The sequence below is a fragment of the Phaethon lepturus genome, unplaced genomic scaffold (genome assembly GCF_000687285.1).
Source record: "Phaethon lepturus isolate BGI_N335 unplaced genomic scaffold, ASM68728v1 Scaffold48076, whole genome shotgun sequence".
In the NCBI taxonomy this organism is placed as follows: Eukaryota; Metazoa; Chordata; class Aves; order Phaethontiformes; family Phaethontidae; genus Phaethon; species Phaethon lepturus.
Window position 1 is genome coordinate 12,346 of NW_010549286.1, and position 18,450 is coordinate 30,795.

Genomic DNA, 18,450 nt, shown 5'->3' on the forward strand with positions numbered 1-18,450 from the left:
GGGAAATATTTATGAAAATAGCATACATGGAAGACAGAAGCTTTCATATTATGAATAAATACTTGAAAGTAATAATCTATTTCTTAGCAACATTCATGAGCAGGATGGGAGTCAAAATTAGTTGGATTAGGAAACACTTGTTAAGAATTTTTCATTAAGCTGCACTTAATGCAGGTAATTGTGTATGGTAACTACAGTTATGAACTCTGTGTGTATTTTATATTCAGGATCTATGTCCAGTAACACAGGGGACAATAACTATTAGTGAAATTTTTCACAGGAATTAATGGTTGAAACAACATTGACTTACCCTGCAAGTCTAAAATACAGAATACTTTCTGCATCCACGGGTTATTTCAGCATCATTTACTATCCCACTCACCTGCTGTACACCAATGTTGTTGCAGGGCTTTTCAGGTTAAAAACTGGGTGTTTCACATCTCCCAGTTGAATACTGTTGCTGAGGATAGCTGACAAAAAGAATTTTTTAATTTAAGGAAGAATAAAAACAAAACAAAATCAAAAATACCTACAAAAATCTTGATGCCTTGACTGCTCATGGCAAACAATTCCCATTTACAGACATAAAATATAGGAAAAGGACTGGAAAAGCAAAAAGTTACCACAAGTGCCATTTTTCTCTCCTTTTTTCATAGATCTCCCAATAGACAAAAAAGCCCATATAATGGGCTTAATTTTCAGTGCCATTTATTTTAAAAGTATGCATTCTGACAGTTGTGTCATGCTAGCGATGATCACCGTTATATCACAGCTGAACCCCTTCTGTATACATAGTTTATCTGCTTATTGTACATAAGCATTACACAACACAGTAAATGTTTGTAACAAAGAAAAAGTCACTCTGCTTAGTGCTTGTCTGAAACCAGGACAGGATCAAATATGATATCCAGCGCTGAAGGTGTCTAAATTCCAATAGAGCACTTTATATCCCACTTTTTGTAAAATGAAAATCTGCATTCGGGTTTGGCAGTCTGACTCTCTTGTTTCTGAAATCACAGATTTTAATGGAAACATAAAGGTGACACACAAAACAACATCTGAAAACAGCTAAATTGGATTGTAACTGACAGGAGCAAGCTTTGGTAAAAGTGGATTCTTTAGAATAACCGTCACAATGCTAACAACGAGTCACTCAGGATTTACATCCCAACATTTGTAGCAAACAAGAAGTTGTCTTTAACCATATTAGATTGCAAATAAAGACAAAAGTAGTGCTGATCATTTACTCTCCCACATAGAACACGATTCACAGTCTGATCATTCTGCCAAATATCAAGTCACTGTTGTAAGCACAATATTTTTAGATTTCACCTTAACAAATTCTGATGACATTTTCCTTGTGTAGTTTCATTAACAGTAGAGTTTTAGACCAATTTTGCTGTGCAAGTGTCGTTTACTCATGACTTTCAAGATAATAGGTTTATTTGGAGTTATATCATGGCAGTGTCCTGTGCATGGCAGTGTATCCAATTTGGAGCTGAGAGGAGGACTCCAACCCGCTGAACATGACTGCAAACCAAATCTCTTCACTTGAATTCAACCTAAAAATCCTGTACAGTCTATTCTGAACTCATAAGAGGAATTATGATTGTACAAGATTGTACGTTTTAACATCAGTAAGATGTAGGTGATGGAAAGTAAAACGTGTCAGACAAACACCCTTGATTGCCATCAGTCTATAGAGCTTATCTTGTATCAAATTTATCTTCATTGTGCTAAAGGTAAGATAAGTTAAAACTAATAAAACAAACTCTTTTCTCATTAAGACAAGACAATACATTTTACAAGACTTCAAATGTTGAATCTCAAGTCCTCTGTTGAGTTACTTAATGTTTGCTTCCAAACCAAGATACAGGCTTCGTTAGTGCCAACATCATTGTAACACTTCTCATTTGATAGCAAGCCCAGTAATTTGGGAGCCTATCTCCCCCCTCCCTTCCATATATTGTTTGTGCTTCCTGCTTAGATCAAGTGGTCGAGTGCTAACAGCCACTGTAAAAGTAGCAGTTCAAGTACATTTTCCCATCCAAGCAAGCCGTAACACAGGATTGTCAGTCTGAAAAACAGCAAGAGGCCATTTGCAGTAAGAAGTTGCCAAACGGAACCGTATGCAAAATGGCAATCTAGAAAGAAGTACTGGAACTACAACTCTTATCCAGCTTGATATGTTTTCTGAAAGGGGAAATCACCAGTTATAGTCTTCCGCATGAATAACACACTTTAGAAACTACCAATAAAAGGGTTTGCCAATTTAAAAGTTAGTTGTTGATTGTACAAAGAACGAGCCAATGGACTTCCCATTCTTTGCATCTTTGTTCCCCTCAGGAGTCCATTACCTTTCACAAAGAAAATTTTAGCTATCAAACTTGTCCATAAATTTTGCCGCTGAGTGTGAAACCATCCAGTTAGCATATACACTATCATTTGCATATCTTGAAAACACAGAGTTAGTGCCATCGAATCTTGTGAGTGGAACGGGGCTCTCCTCAGGCCAGTTCGGGTATGACATGCCTAAAAATGAAAACAGATAATTCGTTCTGCACTGAAGAACCATAACTTCATGTGCAGACAGTAAGGCCCTTGGCAAAACTCCCTTCAATATTTTAAGCCAGTCCACTGGATTTTGTCCCAAACCAATTCATATAAATGACGTTTCAAAATCCCTGAAGCACAAATTCAGATGTAGGCAAAAACCTTGAAAAAATAAAGTGCTTACTTGATAAAAAATTGTGTGCGCACACACAGATGTGCATAATAAAAAGCTAATAATTTTTCTTCTGATGAGCCTCCAACTTGCCATAATTTTCTTTTTTAACAATCGTGTAGCAATATATTGCTTTGCAAGAGGAAGTTCTTGCTTTACAGGAAGTGCTCCAGGAATTAATAAACCTATTTGGGACAGGATCCAAAGTCCATTCCAATGACTGAGAGTATTTCCATTTACTTAAATGGGCACCTTCCTTTGGCTTCAGTGAGGTTTTGGGGACACTCTCACACTCTCACCAGGGATCCCCTGCTTAATTTTAGGAAATCCAAGGAGCACAACTGAGTAGTCCAACAAAGTCCTGAGCACTCTTGTCTTGATTCAGCATTTAAACGTGTATTTCTGGCCTGTAATTATTTGCATTGAGTCCAGTAACTGCTTCTCAGTTTAGGCACAGGTGATCACCAAAATGGAAGCAGAGTGCTTAGCACCATGTTGATCCAGCTGTACAAGCAGAGAACCATACCAGGGTCAAGATTTTCAAAACAGAAATCTGATTTTGTTGCTTATTAAGCATTCAGCATCTGCCATCAACCTTGGTGGCAATTTTTCCTGTTACTGCATTCTTTTAACAGTCTGGCCACTGAGTGCCCCAAAGTGAACGTGAGGTGGGGGAACCTATTAAAGAAAATTATAGCTAGGGTATAGATCAAAAATAGACCCACAGCCATGTAATAATGGCAACTTTTAAGCTAAAAGATCCAACTTTTCAAAAGTCGTACTGCTTGAAGAATGAAAAAAATATCTGTGATGTTAGTAAATATCTAAAAACATGTAGAATATTTAATCAGGAGACAAAATGTAGGAGTTTTGGCAAGAACCATTTTTACTGTCCATCTCACCATCACAATATGAAAGCATATATTCTTTTTCAAAACACTTGCTACATCATTCAATCAAGGTTTAGTACTGACATTTTCGTAATAAATCAAAGGACGTGAAAACAGCTGAGTGTATTTTCAAAATGCCCATTGTTAATTCGATTTTCAAAGGACTTTACATGTCGATTTATTCCGTATATAATACTTATATACAGTATTTCTACCTTCTGTATATAATACTCTGGTTTCATTCTATGATACATTAAATAGACATTTCAGCTTATGGATCCAGAATGCATTAACAGCAGCTGAAATTTAGAAATCCATCTTGATAAACGAAAAATGTTACAGATGGGTCCTATCATTGAGCTATGGCAAAAAAGCAGTATTTTTAAAAAAAAGTCTATTGCTTAAATTAGAGGTGCAGAATCTAACATACTTTAAATGTTCCTAGTCTCCCCCAACAGGATAATTGAATTAGATACTCGTTAGCATTTTATATTTCCCCTGAGAATACTTCCCTGATCTTTTTTTCTTTTAATGTATGATATCTAGTCATTTTACTTATTTTCACATCCTTTTAAAAACGTTTATTTTAAACACAGCTGCAAAATGACTAAAGGATGATTCTGATGCAAACTTTGACATTTACCAAAAGAAAAAAACAAACAAAAAACCCCAAAAAAGCTTCCAAGCAAATTTTGATTGGCTTCATTCAGACAAGAAACACTGTAATGGGGTTACAGAGTCTGAGAACAGTGCAGAAGAAAAATCATTTTTTTTGGTGTTGCTAGAATCTAGTAAATGCATGTGAAATTCTACCATAGAGTTTGTTTTCAATCCATGTGGAAGGGAGGGTTCGAGGGAGGGGAGCATTATTACAGTCCACGAGTGGTGTCTCCTCTTCTGAGAGCCCATCATCATAAAGTAAGGAATCGGAAGGTGTGGATGCCGCAAGATCTAAGTAGTCCTAAGAAGCGAACACAGAAAAAGCTGGGGTTAACCTTCGTGGCAGTGTTACTGGTTGGGTATAAAGGCTAAATGTGCATCTGGTTTCTTTAAAACAAGTAACTACGGACCTCACTGCATTTGTCCTCTGATAGTTCCTCTAGCACCTGAGTAGGCTCTCCCATTCTGCAACCACCTTTGGAAGTATCTCATTTGCCAGAACACTAGATATGCTAGAGACATATTAATACTTCCCTTAATTCTGCATATCAGTAAAATAACCCAGAAGTTAAAGGGCTGTGCTGATTTGTTTGACATTCATTTTCTGTAATGCTTGATACATACATGTGCCTGAAATATATATATATAGATAACATAGGCACACTTGAATGAGAAGGTACGCAGATCTTGTTGTCATTTTACAACAGCTATTACGTAATCACATATAAAATTATCTGTGTAAATATTGCCAAATAAGGCTTTTGCTGCTGCTGTTTTAAAACTAAATACTTAGGTCAACCCTTAAGAATTCATAGGTTTTCATCTATGCTGCTGAATTGCTTTGATGCAAAAAAGCAAGTGTGAAGCATTTTCAACCAATCTAAAATTTGTTTTTTCCTTTGAAAATGGCCTTTCCTTTGGAAATTTACTGAAACTAAACTTTGAGAAGGTAAAATTACCCAATTTTATAAATTGAAATATCTCCAGAATTTTTCGTTCAGAAAGGCATGAAGAAAAAAGACTAATTTGTTGAGCTCTGTTTTGGATTCGTTTCGGGTTTAATTATGATGAAAATTTCAGAAAACTTGCCAGCCTCTGTATTACAAGTCTGTCACTGCACATGTAGATTGTTTGCATACTGATTCTCAGCAGCCATAAGTGGTTGACAAGTCAGTGATTTAATGTACAGCCTAGACCTTTCCCTTTGCCATTTTTAATTTAGAACTTATTTTTACATTCTCATTCTGAAAAAAATTTTTCCCCTTTGTTTATCAGTTCTCTTTGCACCCAATGTAAACACCATCGCATTCTCAAATCTGATAATGGTCACCGTATTTCCTCTAGTTTTCATTTGCAACTGCCTCCTTCACATAACTAGTAGATTTTTTTTTTTAATTATGTGTTTATGTGCAATAAGGTATGCATATATTTTATAAATATATGGAACTTTGACTTATTTTTAGACTTCAGCATCTATTCATTCAAAGAAAGTCTATACAGGTTTACAGTAGTTTTGAAGTAACTCAGAATGGTGGAATCATACAGCTTTAATATCTCTGTTGCTATCGTCCTGTAACTAAGATTTAAGAAAATACTGCATTCTTCTAGTTCTAGGCTTCCTAGGGTTATTTATTAAGGAGTGCAATTTAGGAGTAACTTTTCACAGTGAATTTTAATTTTTTTTTTTTATTATTTAAGGAAGCTAGACAGATTAAGGATAACTCATCTGCATTTAGGGTTAAGTCACCAAAGCCACTATATGAAGTGGTACTGCTTTCAAAATGCTGGATGCATTTAGAAGAAACTAGATACTTAGATGCTTTAAAATTTGATCAAAAGTAAATTACTTTTCATTTTTTTTAAAAAATAATTATTTTTGTATATTCAAACTCAGATGATGACAAAAACTTGCAAAAACTCATGCTTTCCCACACTTACCCTACTCTTCACCATCATTTTCTCTAGTTCCTTGCTGATCTCAGCAAATGTTGGTCTTTTATCAGGTTCTTGCTTCCAACAGCGCAACATCAGGTTGTACCTGTGACCCACCGCAAGGTGAAAAAAAAAATGTTAGAAGTGGGTCATGCTTCTGCTCAAATCGTTCATAGTACTGAAGTTGAACTGTGGCATGAAGACCACACACAAGTACATCAGTCTTTGTTGTGTGTTCTGTTGAACATTCCTCTGAATCAACAACTGACATTCACAAGAATGGGTTTTTATTTTCAAGAGTCTTTATGAGTTTAAATGATGATGCACTTGACTGTCCTTGAAGGACTGTAGTGTTAAGATTTCTTTCGTTATTTTCACTTTCTCAGAGGATCACCTCATGGAGGCAGCATGCCAGGTTTCTAAATGATTTTGTTTGCATATGACTTTAAAGGTATTTGTTATCATCACTGATGTGTATCTCTCAACCTGAAAAACTGCAGTTATATCAGAAAGTAGAATTTTGTTCTTCATCTGTTTAAATTCTGAAAAGTTTCTGTAAACTTTCCTTCAAAGTAAAGTGTAACCCAAGACTATTTGCACAAACTAGCATTCTTTTGATTACTTCAATTATATCTATTCTTATTCTGTCTTTAACTCCCTTCCATAGCATACAGCATAGAAACGAAAGGGAGCAGAATTAAAGTTTTATAGTTGAGTGACCCTCAGACAGACATTGTCCAAGCTCTGGAAATGTAACTCTGCAACCTGTGCCGCTCATGTTATTTTTCTATCTCAAGTGTTTTCAGGACTAAGTGATCTAGTCACAAAAGTGTTCTAGTTGTGGAAATAGTTGGCTACAAGAACTACAGCAAGCTACTGAAAAGCATTACATTTTTTACCCTCATCCATGATCTCTCTCTTATTCAACTGGGTAAAGCAGAGAATGCAATTTAAGAAAAATGGTCCTTAAAGTGGACTCTGAAAGGCTGTCAGGAAAATTTCTGAGTAAAACAGAAAAAATCTAAACCAGTCAGAAAGCCACGGCGTGGCTTGAATAAAAAGAGAAATTCAGGCATGGTCAGCTTGCCTAACCTTGTATTTATCAATGATATAACCTATGTTTGAGGAATGAAGTCTTATTCCCTGTTGGGATAAAACAAACAAAAAAAATTAAATATTAAGTATTTGCTAGAGGATATTTGCCAGTGACATTTATAAACTTCTACCCTGCCCTAACTTCAGAAACCTTTAATGTTTTTTCTCTGTACATGGTATTAAAAAAATAAAATTAAATTATTTATAATGTATTTTCTCAGCCTGGACGTGGCCAAAGCATCCTTCATACTGAAAATCAGTCAAAAGAGATGTCCTAGTGATTATAGCCTTGTAACTTTCTAAAAAAAACCTGACCATGACCAGATTTGCAGGCTAAACATAAAATCATGCCTCATCTCCAAATGCCGTGGAAGAACCACAGTGAGAAGATATTTCACATTGAGAGTGTTTTAATAAATCAGCCAATGAAATATGAGCGTCTCCAAATAGAAAAGAAATTGCCATGGACTTATCAAGTCACAGAAAATTTGTGTCTTCCAGGGTATAGATTTCTGGGTCGAGGTATCCTTTTCTCCTATGTAATGCCAGGACGACTAATAGACGATGACTGTGGATGGAACATCTGTCTCATTTGCAGAGAAGTACTGAAACGTTTTCCTGCATACTTCAGCTACCACTGTGTTTTATGAAATTCTCCTCCTCCCCCCATCCTCAAAAGTTTTGAATAATCAAACTCTTTTAATTGTTTGGCAAGTGTGTTATGCAAATATTTTGGATGTAGCTGCAAGCATTCTGTTGGCAGGTCTCTTCCTGCACTTGACTGTTCGCTAATTTCATTGCATTCTTTTGAGCACTACATATTTTGATTATACCTCTGAGATATACAGAATAGTATTTATGTGGTATTTATTTAAAGCTTTTAAAAAAAATGTATTCAAGAGATGTTTTATGAATCTAATCAGATCAAGAGCTACTTACATTTCTTCACTGCAGTTTTCTGGTCTCTCCATTCTATAGCCTGTTTTTAGGAGGTTAAAGAGTCTTTCAGGAGCAATACCTGGGTAAGGATTGCCTCCCAAAGTTACAATCTCCCATAGCAGAACTCCAAATGACCATCTGAAAAAGAGAAAATGATCTTAGTGTGGCTTTCACCCAACAAATCTCTTTCCAGTATTTTGAGAACTCGACCAAATTCAAGACATTGCTGAGCTAGAGGGGCTGTACAGATGCATGCAGGGCCATCCTTGTTCCCAAATACCCTTCGTTAAAAAGATCAGCAACCAAGACAGTAGAGATAAGGGATACCCTTCTTTTATCCATTGACAAAAGCTAACTATCCTGCAAAGGCCCATCTTGTCTAGACAGCAGAAAGAATCACAAAGGCTTGTTCCTCTTCTGTACAGTGTTCCTGGAAGTGCCTCTCTTTTTCCTTTGACTACGGAAGGAGTCTAACCTCCCTAATTAGCCCTTATAGTCCTATTCAGAAGTAATTGTCTAAATTTACACAGGCTGGCTCAACCAGTTACCAAGGGACTGGTCTGCTGTCTTGACTGTGAGGTTATGTTTCTGAAATAAACACATTGTGCATATAAAATCATGAGCAACATCTTTGATTTCAGATGGTCTGTTGGGCCGTTTCAGTGATTCAGGACTTAATTTTCTTCTTACAGTTGATGAAAGAAGAGGAAAGAATTTATTCTGGAAATGCCAAATGCCTAAAGTACAGTTTAACGTAGAACAGAAGACAGAAGAAACTGTTTTGTGAAACAAACAGAAAAAAATGGTGACTTTTTTAACCTACTTTATTGACGAGCTCAAACAAAAAGACCTTACTCAATGGGTTGGAAATATTTAGATAGATTAAATTAGTCCATTTTTGGAGGGCAGGCAAGGAGAAGAGAGGCAAAAATGTTTTTCTTTCCTTCGTGGAAGGCTTTTTTGAGACACAAAGAAGCTACAAATTCCTCTTGAATCTGCTCAACTGACAGAACTGCCAAAATTTGGATGTTCAAAATGAAGGAAACCAGCCAACACTGTTTCACTCAAAGAGGATATTCAATGGGATGCATCTGGAAGCAAAATTACATACAATTTATGACAAGTGTTAGCATTTGTGCTTTCATCATTGGGTAATTTCTGTGCAAACTCCACTTTCAAGATTTTAGGAAGTGTTACAAACCCAATACCAAACCAAACAGCAGTGTCTAATTCCCTTTAAAAATTCCATCTCAAAGGATTAGCCACCATCCTCACGTCTTGTCTGACTACATTCTACCTGTGCTTCTCACATTTTAAAGAACAATGATAACCCCAAAAGTCCAACCCCTCTGTCCAAAAACAGGCAGAGAAGCCAAAGTGAGTCACACAGACCTAAGTGATACGCTGCCATTTTTCTCCCTGATGCCATTCATTGAATTAATTTTTAATCAGTCTGCACATTCTTCCAAGCTAATTAATATTTATAGCATCTTCATATACTTTATTAATACACCTCCCCATACCGTTTTTGAAGCCAATTATGCTCTGCCATCAGGTTATAATTCTGTCCATGACTAATTAAAATAAACTTTGTAGCATAGCGTGTTTTATTTTTAAAATCCATCTCTTCTGCTCAAGAGGAATTTTAAAGAATACAGAAGGAGTGATCAGATTAATAATTTCTTAATTAAAGTTGTTTAGTAAATGGTCATATTAGAACAGAATGCTGTAGAATGCTGCAACGCTTTCAAATCATTATACAAATTAAGTACTGTGGGAGGAGAAACGGGAGTTGAAAAATTTCCTACTGTCCTATGTTTATTGCGGAATAAAAATGTGATCAGAAAAAGCCAGGAAAGAAAAATATGTGAAGAGGAAAACAGTAGGCTAGCTTTCCACTGATGTCATCGACCTCTGAAGCAAAAAGGCATTTTGTGAATGCTGGCAAGTGGTACTGCTATTAAGCACTGCTAACCACTAACTATATAAAAAGCCTTTAGAAGGAAGAGGCTGGGAAATAGAAAGTATCAGAAAAAAGAGCATATTGGAAGGGTTATTGAGTATATTAATATATATGTTCAACTAAAATATAATTATATCACCACAAACAAAAAGGAATACTCATAAAATAATATTTTCAGTGAGTGTAATTATCTAAAATAACAATCAATGCTGCAAAAAAAGTGCTTCATTGATCAGTTTGCTGCTGTTGGAATGGCATTCGTGGAACCTAGTGCTGGAGAGGATTTGCTCTGCCAACACCATATGTCAGTACTGTTCTGTAGGGACTTGTCTAAATTATGAGCTGCTATCTCACACTTAGATTACTTCATGTATAATGAAATGAATAGTGAAGGTAACCTCACTAGTGAGTCAAAGGCACTGTGTAAGTGTGGCAGATATTTAGACCTTTTATGCCATTGTATTGAAGTGAACCCACAAAGCACAATGTAGTGCTCTGTCAAGAATGCCTGATGCTTCTCCAAGAAAGCTGGTAATCAGCATGGCTTTACACGGACATGCTAAACCGGATCTGGGAAGCAGTAAAGCTATGCAGCACCAGGGTGCAGCACCCAGGCTCAGAGCTAGCTTCCCTAACACCAGCTGGGCAGTCTCTGCGTGGTCTTGTAGCACACATACAAGAGGTGGGCTCCTGGGCTTAGAAGCAGCCCATCAGGAAAACAAACAGGGAGGAATAGTATTAGATCCGGAAGATCAATCAACAATCAAACAACGGGCAGTTAGATGACAACACAATCTGTTTTGGTCCCAAACCATAGCGACAAATCTGTTTTGCAGAAGATGAAGGAATTAAAAATATGCTAAGAATTTTTTAAAAGAATTTTAACAATTCTCTGGGAAAAGTCACTGTTGAGAAGGTCAGCACAACATTTATCCTCTGAGGGGGATAAAAAAAAGAGACTTGGAAAAAACCTGAAGCAAACCTAAGTAAAAGTGACTTTCTCCCAAGAATTACCCCAGTCTTTTTTCTTTTCTTACTTCAAGTGAAACAAAGTAAATGAAAATATTTTGGAATTCTATTTGTAAGGAATTTCTAAGGCAAGCAAAATATTTTATTTCACTAAAACCGCTCTGACCTGCAGAGAGGAGAGTAAAAGGTGAACGTAAGTAATTTTCGAAGTACAAATCAAAAGGTTCCTATTTGCACATACTGCTATTACCAAAGTGTTTTCCCCCCAAAGGGAAATGTCATTGAGATTGGTATGTTTTACTCCATTTGAGTTTAATGAAAACATTACTATAGTCAGATCCTCTTTCAAGGGAAACTTAGAAAGTATCAAAATGCTACCTAGCAGAAAATAAGGCATAAGCACTGCTGCTTTTGCAGTCCCTTAGAGGTTTTTCTCCTAAATAAATAATACTTTGTTTTACAGTGTCTGCCTGGTGACTAGTCACAAGCATCATTCATTCCAGAGAGAAAGAAATTAAAGTATCTGATCCTGAGTGAAATGTATCCAAACGCTCCTCTGCCTGGCTCCTTGCTTATCAGCCGTGAAAACAGCTTAGCTGTGATAGCTTTGCCACCTCATCATCCCAGGTGGGGAAGGAGCATATCCATCTTCAGGATCTGTTTCCCTAATCATGCAAATGAACTTGCATCTTGGCACTGGAACTGGACTATTCGCCTAGATCGGAGCTGGCTGTCATTAAAATTAATTGGAGTTTTGTCATTGATTTCAATAGAAGTGAGGTCTGGCATTAAATTCTTCTCTTCTTGCCACCCTATTCCTCATCTGCCAGCAAGTGTGACAGACAAGTGATGAACAGGAACTGGGAAGTTGGGGTATGATCATTATCTTTAGCAAAGACTAATAATTTGTGTGTATGTATTCAAAGGCAACCATGTCACATGAACAGATCCAACCCTGGTTGATTTCGACAGGAATCATGTACCTGAACACCTCTGATAAGCTTTTCTTCAGATAAAATTCAACAGCAAAAATCTTACGTATCTTTGCCAGCTGATAGTGCCATCCGGGCTCTGTTCTTCATGCCGCTTTGTAAGAGTAACAGCTTCAGCTACTATGTACCGTGTTGTGCTTCCGCCCTCATTTCCATAAACAAGTACATAAACCATAAAGAATGCAAGAATTTACACTTACACATCACTTTGTGTTGTATAGATATGATCGAATAGGGACTCTATGGCCATCCATTTAACAGGTATCCGACCCTAGCAGAGAAAAAAGCAACAATGCAATTACTGGTCAGAAAATTAAGTTTCCAAGTGGAAAACCAAGGTATTTATCTTCAAAACTGTAACAGATAATCTATCCATACTCTTAATATTTTCCAATGGGCTGAATGATTTGGCATTTCAGAAGAAAAAAAGTGAGGAGAACAATTGTACAAGTTTTTAAAATCACTCATTCATTTCATTCCACCCACTTCAGTAATCTAATTATATACAATAAAGTGGTGTATTTTTTTTTCCAGATGGTCACCAGTTTAAGTCAGATAAACTCAACTCTAATCCTCTTAACAAAGAGCTTTATCCAAAGAGTTATATTCTTCAGACATGAATGTCCGTCTTCTAACATTCCCCATGGCTTTTGGGAAATGTGCAAACGCAAAAATGATGGTGAATGGTGATTAATGAGGAAGAGCTATCTCATTTATATCAGGGATGATGCATAAATGGAAGCACCCAGCTGTTATGATACCTTTGGTTTCAGAACTGTACCTGGGCAGTCGTATTTGGTTATTGGTTACTAAACTGAATCTAAAAGTTGCTACTTTCCACTGGCAGAAAGTCACTGATGAAATCTGAGAGATCTTCACCAGTTATTCATGAAAATCGAGCTTTGCAAAATTTCCAAGATGCTTCATAACCTTCACAATATCACTAGCATTTATACGCCTTACTTCGTGTTCTCATGAAATTCATACATATATGCAACAACTGTTTCAGTAGGATTTGAAACTTCTCCTTCTTCCTTCCTCTCAATTTTTTCTTTTCCCTGTTTCCCTATGCAAGCAGACAGATGCTTGTTAGGCTCTGAAGAATGCTACGGCAACGAGTGTCTCGGAAGCAAAGAGAAAATACCCATTCGGTACATCAACACCCTGACAAATAGAATGAAACTGCCTTTATGTAAGTGCATCACACTTAAAATATAGAGCAACCGGTATAGATCAATGTAAAACACATATATCAGAAGATAGCTAAATGAACATGGCAAAGCCCTTTTACATGTGATCATGTTGTCCAAAAAGTTTTTTTAAACATTCACACAAACTGGCCTAGGGAAAACTAAACTGAAAATTCACAGTATTTATGGAAATCTTCTAATAAAACTCTTAAAATTTTCACGTGCCAAAAATTCTGTTGGCTACTCTTTCATATTTAGTCATAGAGGGAACTGAACCAACACTACTCATCTTAGAAAGAGTCAATAGAAAATAGTGTCAGCGAACATCACAATCTGGCCTGGGATTGACTTTTAAAAGTCCTGCGGATGTCAGTGACGGGTGGATGCAAACAGGCAGGAAGCAGAATTTGGCTTGCTGTATTTGACAGTGTTTTTTACAAGAATAAATAAATGATAAGCCTTAACTTATCTTCGTAGTCTCAAAGTTATTATGCTCAAACGTTTCTTTTCAGTGATGTGACTCAACAACTTGTCTATCAAACTTCCTTTGCACAGTCATAGTGGGTGAAGCGTTGCAGCATGCTGAGTCCTGCCGTGAGCACGGCGAGCAGACAGAACTGTGTCTAGGCACCTGACAATAATTTACTGTGGCAGGCAAAATGGAATCGCTTTAAATAACCTCTGGCAGGTAGCATGAGCTCCTAATCTACCTCAACCTGTGAAGTACCATTTTGATTAAGATTTGATATCTTTCATACATTTGGAAGTATTTGGAGGAGGCCTTTGCTTCAAGTCTTCTGCATAGATGTGATAATTCCTGAAATTAGGATCTTTATAGAAATTGTCTACATTTTTTTCGACTCCTTGGGATTTTTTTGTTTATATTTTTGATTATAAATAGGAAAAGAGACTGAGAAGAACTATGGTGGGTTTTGTTTGTGTTTCCAAGCAGTGCGATGAGGAACTGGATAAGTAAGAGGGCCCACCTCATTTTAAAAATGGTCTGCCTTCTACCTGTAAAAAAGTTAATAGCTAAAAGCTCCTGCAGTGAAAAAAGGTGTCATTCTTCTGTAGTCACATTAACAAAACACATGCTATTTTAAAGCATCCTGGGTGAACTCTCTAGCCTTAAGAAATAATTTATTACAGACTATTTGGCACATAGCTTTTAAAAACGAGCAGATCTCATCCTACTCTTTACGTATTGACTTGCAACTTTTCACAGGATCACAGAACCACTGAGGTGGGCAGGGACCTCACCCCTCTGCTCAGAGCAGGGCCAGCCACAGCAGGTTTCTTGAGATTACTTCCAGACAGATTTTTAATATCCTCAGAGATCGAGATTCTCTGGGCAGCCTGTTCCAGTGTTCAATTACTGTTACAGTAAAAAAGTTTTTTCTTTTCTTTAAATGGAATTTCTCCTATTTAAAATAGTGCCCATTGCCTCTTGCCCTGTCACTGGGCCACAGACAGGCTCTGTTGCCTTTATTCCCTCCCATCAGGTATTTATACACATCAGTAAGATCCCCCTTACAAAGAGGGGCTAAACAAACCCGGCTCTTATCAGCCTCTACTTGCATGTCAGATATTCCAAGACCTTAATCACCATAGTGACTCTTCTTTTATTAACTTTTACATATTAGAAATAAATTGCTTTTGTTGACAAGTCAACAGAAAGAGGTGGAGAAGGTAATGGTGACTTAAATATGAAACTTTTTTTTTTTTACACACATATATATATATTACTGTCCCACTGATTAAGCTCATAATTTTGCTTTATCTTAATTTTTATTTCTTTAAAATAGACAATTATTCTAAGTTCATAAAAAATAGCTATTGTCTTTTTCTTCTGTGCTCAAGTCCTGCAGTATAAATTCATTCTCTTGATGAGGTAATAATTCCCACTACTTTCTTTAATATGCACTGTACCTTGCTCCGCTTGACATATGAATCTTCTTCATATACATCACGGGAGAGGCCAAAATCAGAAATCTTCATTTTGCGCCCTTCTGCCACCAGTACATTTCTGGCTGCTAAGTCACGATGGACAAGCTTTTGGAAGAAACCAACAATAGTGTTTATGTTTCTTGTGGAGGAACTGACTGCTGACATGTCCCTCTATCACAAGGACATGCTCAGATCACTGTTACACTGCCCTACCTTCATTTCTGCAAGGTACTGCATTCCCCGTGATATCTGCCATGCAAACGATATCAGATCTCCCATTGTTAAGGCTCTCTCATCAGGGTTATCCAAATAACTTGAATTTCTGTTGCCGTCACTACCCACGTAGCTTGGTCCTACTTTTCGACTTTCCCGGAGAAAACTGCGCAAGGAGCCGTATTTAGCATATTCCACAATTAAATACAGCGGGCCTGAAATAAACACACACACAGATAAGTAAACAATTAATAAATAACCATTTTAATTTTTTTCAAATAAGTCTCTTCTAATCAACACATTGTTTTGAACAGACAGAGGCTCCAGACACCTCTGGCCTTTACGTAAAAGGCACCGAATCAGTCATGGAATCGTAGAGTATTTTTAGCTTACATCCTCTATGCAAACTGAGGGAGTTTCAGCCTAAATCAAAGCAGAATTCTAGCTCTTGCCTAGATTCCCTCATCTAAATAATTTGAAACTAAAAAAGAGACAACCTTCTTACAAATCAGATCTGTGAAAGAGCTCAACTTGGAGAAACTTTGAACAAAAAAACCTAAAATAAAAATACTTTTCTGGAGTGTGTGACACTGCGCTGCCAAATCATCTGCTAATTTCAGTGTTGTATTTAAGGTGCCTTTACAGAGCACTTAGAAATATTCTGACATTTCAATCCATTAGTTTCTCCTCCCCATTACCCACATGAATAATATACACTCAGTGCTTTAATGCTAAATACATCTGGCTGCTGTATCAAAACCCTCCCACCCCATACGCTAATGAATTAACTTGGTATTTATTAAAAGCCTGTGACTCAGAAATAATTCACTTCCTTTGGGATGAAAAAATGCATTGTACTGAAAAGAAAAAAATACATGTATCCCGCCCCGTTGGTTCGTTACCTTAGTAAGACTCAGGGATGACTCAGTCCTGAATTATATTCTCTGTCTACAACTAAAAGTGCCACTTGCAACAGAACTGGGTGGGCAAAGGCGGCGGGCCTTTGCCCAAGGTTGCAACATGCATACTGTGATTTTCAGCTGCATAATTAAAGATGCAAAAGGAAGAGGATGTTGCCGTGCAACTTCATTTAACATGGACAGAAATTATTCAGATCAATTCCTATGCACAACTGTGAAAATTTGCTTCATTGGCAGTTTATAATGTGTGTCTGAAAATTTTCCTCCTTGAAATATACCTTTCAATGACTGTTGCTTTTAGCAAATATTTCACAAGAGGGAGACAACAGTTTTGTGACGGAGGAGGAGAACTGAGCATCAATCTAACTAACGAGCTATATTTTAACAAAAGGATCTGTAGTTGTCTTTTTTTTGTTCAGTTGGGTTTTTTTGTGGGTGTTTTTTTTTCTGTTTTGTTTTGCCCTTTTTTTTTTTTTTTCCAAAGGGAGAACTTGCTCCCTGGCTCAGGTCTCAAAGCATTGTTTTCCTGTGAATAATAACAATATTGAAAACTCCATTAAACTTTAAATATAACCCATATTTGCAAACACTTACTTAGCATCAACATAATATAAAAATACATATTGATTGGAAGAGAATTGGTAGTAGATTGGTTAAATTTAAAATAGCTTCAGAATCAAATTGTGCATTGAAGAAAACCACAGGAAGAATACTTAGTTGCCCTGAATTAGTATTTCCCCTTCCCTTCAAACATTGCTTTTCTTATATGTCCCCCATTTCTTCAGCCAGCAGCAAAATTAAAAGGTGCTCAGCCATTATTAAGCAGTGGTCCAAACCCATCAACAAACTGCTCTTTATTTCCTTGCTTGACATTTTCATCTTACTAACGAGCTTCTAATATTTACCGTCTTGACTGCAGGCTCCATAAAGTTTGATGACATGAGGATGGTTCACCTGTTTCAAAAGGTTGAACTCTGAAAGCAGATCTCGCAGCTCACTTTGGGAAGCATTTTCTGCAGAAAGTGTCCAAACACACAGTTGTGGTTAGGAAAGCATTACTCAAGAGTTCTCTACCTACCATCTGAAGTATGAGATCACAGCCATTTCTCCTGGGATTAGCAAGAGGTTGGAAAACTCCGTACTTCCCCACAGGAGAGAAATTCCCCCATCTCCACTGTCCTGCAGTCACTGCTGCTGTTCTGACTTGGTAACCTGCTCTAATCATCAGTCTGCCCTGATGCAAGTGACTACAGAAAGAGTAGGTCAGACAAGAATCAGGACCAGAGTCTGTAATGTCTTGAAGATGTCATGAAATTATTACAGACCTTTTCTAGTGTTCTAAAGCAGCTTTTTAGCATGAATCAGTGCAATCAAAGCTTTAAAAGCATAAAGAAGCTAAGATTTTTATGTTGATCAAACAAAAAAGACTCGCTCAGTTAACTCCCATGGTATAGCCCTCCTCCTCCTAAATACATTTTCTGATGGAGTAAAAATCCACTAATCTACTGGCTTACACGTGTAGCACACATCCAGGTTTAGAGTTCAGAAGCTAAATGTACAGTTCAGATTGATTTTACTGGAAGACATGTATGCAAACTTTGCTGATGTCAGGGGGAATCGTATAACAATATATAGCCCCTAGAGGCTTCCTTACCCTTTCAAGCACTTTGTTTTTGCAGGATTCTTCTAACAAACTTCCTCTTTGAACGCACTGGGGCTTGAAGGAGATCTTTAGTCATAAAGACACCATAGGTCAGAGATAACCCTTTTTCTACCTCATTCTTAATCTCTCTGACACACAGAACCTCCCTGGATAGTTCCTACAGAGTGTTATTACTGGGTAGCTGACAAGTATGTGGTCACCTTTACGTAAGGCTAATAAAAAACAAGCTCAGCTTCTGCTCTTTGGTGCTGTACTGTATGTTTTTCCATAAAGGCTGTAAGTACCAAAGGATTTATTTACATATCCATTTAAAATATCCATTTAAGCTCGTGGCTTAGACAGGTTTACTCTT

General features: G+C 37.0%; 1 protein-coding gene across 1 annotated transcript; it reads right to left on the reverse strand.

Annotated features, from left to right (window-relative positions):
* Nucleotides 1-382: 382 nt before the first annotated feature.
* Nucleotides 383-17,448, reverse strand: LOC104616125 (proto-oncogene tyrosine-protein kinase receptor Ret-like; the record flags this gene model as incomplete). Its single annotated transcript, XM_010290216.1, has 8 exons — nucleotides 383-470; nucleotides 4,429-4,576; nucleotides 6,214-6,313; nucleotides 8,242-8,379; nucleotides 12,366-12,436; nucleotides 15,285-15,407; nucleotides 15,516-15,730; nucleotides 17,341-17,448. Coding segments are annotated over 8 exons (991 nt in total), but the record flags the coding sequence as incomplete, so codon positions are not given.
* Nucleotides 17,449-18,450: the final 1,002 nt, after the last annotated feature.